The sequence below is a fragment of the Anthonomus grandis genome, chromosome 22 (genome assembly GCF_022605725.1).
Source record: "Anthonomus grandis grandis chromosome 22, icAntGran1.3, whole genome shotgun sequence".
In the NCBI taxonomy this organism is placed as follows: Eukaryota; Metazoa; Arthropoda; class Insecta; order Coleoptera; family Curculionidae; genus Anthonomus; species Anthonomus grandis.
Window position 1 is genome coordinate 23,733,871 of NC_065567.1, and position 3,408 is coordinate 23,737,278.

The 3,408-nt window shown below is 30.3% G+C and overlaps 1 protein-coding gene across 2 annotated transcripts; it reads right to left on the minus strand.

Moving 5' to 3' along the window:
- Window positions 1-839: 839 nt before the first annotated feature.
- LOC126748721 (phospholipid scramblase 2-like) lies at window positions 840-2,915 on the minus strand. 2 transcript variants are annotated; one of them, XM_050458112.1, is made up of 8 exons: window positions 2,662-2,915; window positions 2,200-2,274; window positions 2,043-2,144; window positions 1,846-1,989; window positions 1,576-1,796; window positions 1,360-1,524; window positions 1,155-1,304; window positions 840-1,096 (listed from the first exon to the last, which is right to left on the minus strand). In XM_050458112.1, exons 1-8 carry the CDS (start codon window positions 2,780-2,782, stop codon window positions 1,040-1,042), a joined length of 1,035 nt encoding a protein of 344 aa, XP_050314069.1. In that variant the 5' UTR covers window positions 2,783-2,915; the 3' UTR covers window positions 840-1,039. The 2 variants fall into 2 exon arrangements, with proteins under 2 accessions (XP_050314069.1, XP_050314070.1); XM_050458113.1 differs by lacking the exon at window positions 2,200-2,274 and having other exon boundaries at window positions 2,662-2,913.
- Between the last annotated feature and the right edge of the window lie 493 nt (window positions 2,916-3,408).

Consider the following 3,408-nt stretch of genomic DNA (forward strand, 5'->3'; position numbering starts at 1 on the left):
CATTCTGATAAAATAACTAGAACTTACACTATCATATTCGATATTTCAGGCAAAGCAAGAACTAGTTTAATATTGTTCATATGACATCCTGCAATAAACAACCAAACTGAGTGATATTTTTAACAAGAATTTTTTTTGTTTTACAATCTGCGTTATTTTCCCATTTTTGTAAATTGATCTGTTTGTTGTTGGCATGCATGTGTATATGTGTATAAACTACATAGTTGAAATTTCCAATCGCTTTTGTATTTTTTGTTATTTTGTATTTTGTCAGAATCGCTTATTTCGCTTTAAAATATTGATTAATTTAGACATACACAAAGGCGACCGGTAAGAACTATGTATGTATAATATATTTCCAGTAAGAACTTTTTGTATATTATTTGCCCTATAATTCAGGTTATTCTTAGGAACAAAAATTGGACTGATTTAGTGTATCCTAAGCAGATGCTGCCGTAAACATGATTGGTTTGTTACGCTTTAGGTTATTCATGTTATGAGACCGATATGTAATTAATTCTGTATATAAATATCTTGTTCATTTTATCGCCATATCGTGGTTACGGCTGTGATATTTTAGTTAATTTAGTTTTTTACTATAAATGTATATAATTTGCCATACTTTTTTTGTTCACATTCCGTTTCAGAATGCCGCATTATGTATAAGTTTACAAATATTTTCTGCGCACACTATTAGATTCAATAATTTGGCAGTCGTTTTTTTTTCTTGTATTATATTTTCGCCATACGTTAATGGATTGGATAATATTTGTGTTTCATCGATTATGTTTTATCCTCTTTAATGATGTTTTGAAATTCTAAAGAAAATAAATACGTGATGAGATGCAAAGCCAATAAGGTGTTTTTATTTATTAACAAAAATATCCACATATTATTAAATATAAACAAATATTTAGAAGCATAACAATTTTTGAGTAAAATAAAGTGCTGGCACTAGTTTTTTTCCAAACCCATCGATAGTAAATTATCTACAACTTTCTCTAAATATTTTTACATATTCACATAAAATTTATATCATCTAACATAAGCATCCCAAACTCATTTTCTTCTGAGAGCTTTCAAAGAACATGTATTCCTAAAAAAATTAAATAAGCCTACCAAGTGACTCATATTAAACTAATTAAAATTCTTACCACTAAAAACGCAGATCCAAGTAACAACGCTTTATGTCTATTATCAGTAATTGAACTAGGCATCTGTAGTAGAAGCTGGTACCTTACAGAAACTGGGTCCCATTGATGCACAATGGTCCCAATCTGTGTCGAGCCATCAGAGGTGTAAATCTGTAAAATAAAAAAAAATTAATTTGCTTTACTTTCTGAACACGAAATCATTTACTTGCAACATTTCGGTTTGATGGCAACAAGAAAACGACCTGGGGCCCTCAATAATGTATAAAACTTGTTCGTGTCTGTTGCACACCTCAAATGTTATTTGCAAGGGTTTCCATTGTTGTGAGATGGTGCCTACCAGCTCTCCGGGTGGTATCCAGACTTCCATTTTCTTAATAAACAGTGATTATTGAAAGAGATCAAATATATAGTAATCTCATACCTGTAAGTGACACATAAAGGTACAATATCCACAGGCAAGTCTTCTTTTTAAAGACAAGGCTTCCTGGTCTGTCCTATCATAGAGACGCATGCTAAATGATCTACCTGAACCGAAGCAACATCTCTCGCAACTTTTCGAACTTTCTGTAGCATAATATATGGCTTCAGCGTTTTCTCTGGCAGGGATTTTTACAGTGTATCTGTTTTCTGTATTGGCCATTACTGCAAAAAAAGTTTAAAGATGTTTTGTTTTGTAAAGGTTTCGACTTACAGTCAGTGAGATCACAGTTCTGTTGTATTATCAACTGATCAGCGTTTCTCATAAAATCTAACCCATTCACAGGAGCTTGAAAAGATGATCCAAAAGTATCCCTATCGATAATTGATATTGGAATTGGGCGTCTGGTTCCAGGATCTAAAAATCCACTCATATTTATTTTTTCACTAATTACTATAATTTATCAATACCATGATGGTTTGTTCTAGAGGGCTGCGATGAGATCACTCGACTGGAAATGACATTACTTTCCGTGGTTCTGACATGTTGCAAGCTGCTGCTATAGTTGAAACCTAAAAAGAAATATAACATGGAATTATGAGGATATCTGGGATAACGGTTTAGTACCTGTATCATTTGTTTCTGTTAGTTCAAGGTTTCCTTTTAACTCAGGTGTTTCTAAATATACTGGTAAAGGGATTTCTGAAAGTGATTATGGCAAATTGAAAAAGATTCGCCATAGTGGCAAGTTTCTTTGTATTTGGTAAGTAATGGATCGTTTATACATCCTAGATAAATCTATGAGTCTAACATCAAACATCTCATACAAATGTTAACGATAAGATACTGTAGACATGTTAAAATTAACGGATACTTAAGTATAGACAAATAATGAGTAAATAATGTTACAAAAAATTATAGAATTTTAGAAAACCTATAGCGTTATTATGTCTGCTTTTAATATTTAATAAAATGTATCGAGTATAAAATTTGACGCATAATTACCTCACTTATTAATTTCATTATCTTAAACATGTATCGATCTCCAGTTCAACTGATTAAATGTGATTAAAAATAAGGGTACTTTACCTTCCATTTCTTCAAATGCCTGATTATTGAAGGCATTAAAATTGTGATCTAGGCTCATTTTGGTAGCAATTTCGTCAATAATATATACACATAAAAACACTTTGATCGAGGTTTGGTACATAAATATTATCACTTAGCTTGAAAACGGAGAATGGATAATTTTTCATTATCTAATCTGATCCATCATTGTTCTAAATAAATTGCTATAGGTTGATGTCTCATCCGCTTCAAAAAGGGTTTATCGGAGAATCGTAAACATGCACCGTAACAGCTACTAATAAAGGTGTAAAAAATATTTGGATTAATTATCAAGTTTTGCTCTTAATTAGCTGATACAGAAACAAGATTATTTTCTATTGTAGCTACAGAGTTTAGTTTTTGAAATTGTATTAAATGTAAATTGTATTTTGGCCCGAGTTACTCTAAGTGATCGAATATTTAAATATAGCGTGAAAGGTTAAAAAAAAAACTCAAAATTAAATATTCATATATTATTTATTTTGCATGTAAGACCACAGCTACAAATAATCAGTTTCCTAAGATCGAAAAAAAGGTTAAAATAATTTAAATTTAATAATAAAACAACAAAAAAAATAATTTATACAATTATATAAAATATGTATATCTATAAAATTACAATATGCGGCTAACTTATAGTAACTAAAAACACAACAGAACCCACGAAACATAAAACAAACAGTATAAGCGTCTTGATCATTTTAAGAAAGAAATTTATTTAAATGATTT

Excerpts from the sequence above, each read along its gene's own strand:
- LOC126748721 (XM_050458112.1), bottom strand. The coding sequence starts at position 2,782 with ATGTACCAAACCTCGATCAAAGTGTTTTTATGTGTATATATTATTGAC. Across the intron at positions 1,797-1,845 it reads GAACTGTGATCTCACTGACT|TAATGGCCAATACAGAAAAC; the intron begins GTAAGTCGAAAC and ends CTTTTTTTGCAG. Across the intron at positions 1,097-1,154 it reads TTGGATCTGCGTTTTTAGTG|GAATACATGTTCTTTGAAAG; the intron begins GTAAGAATTTTA and ends TAATTTTTTTAG.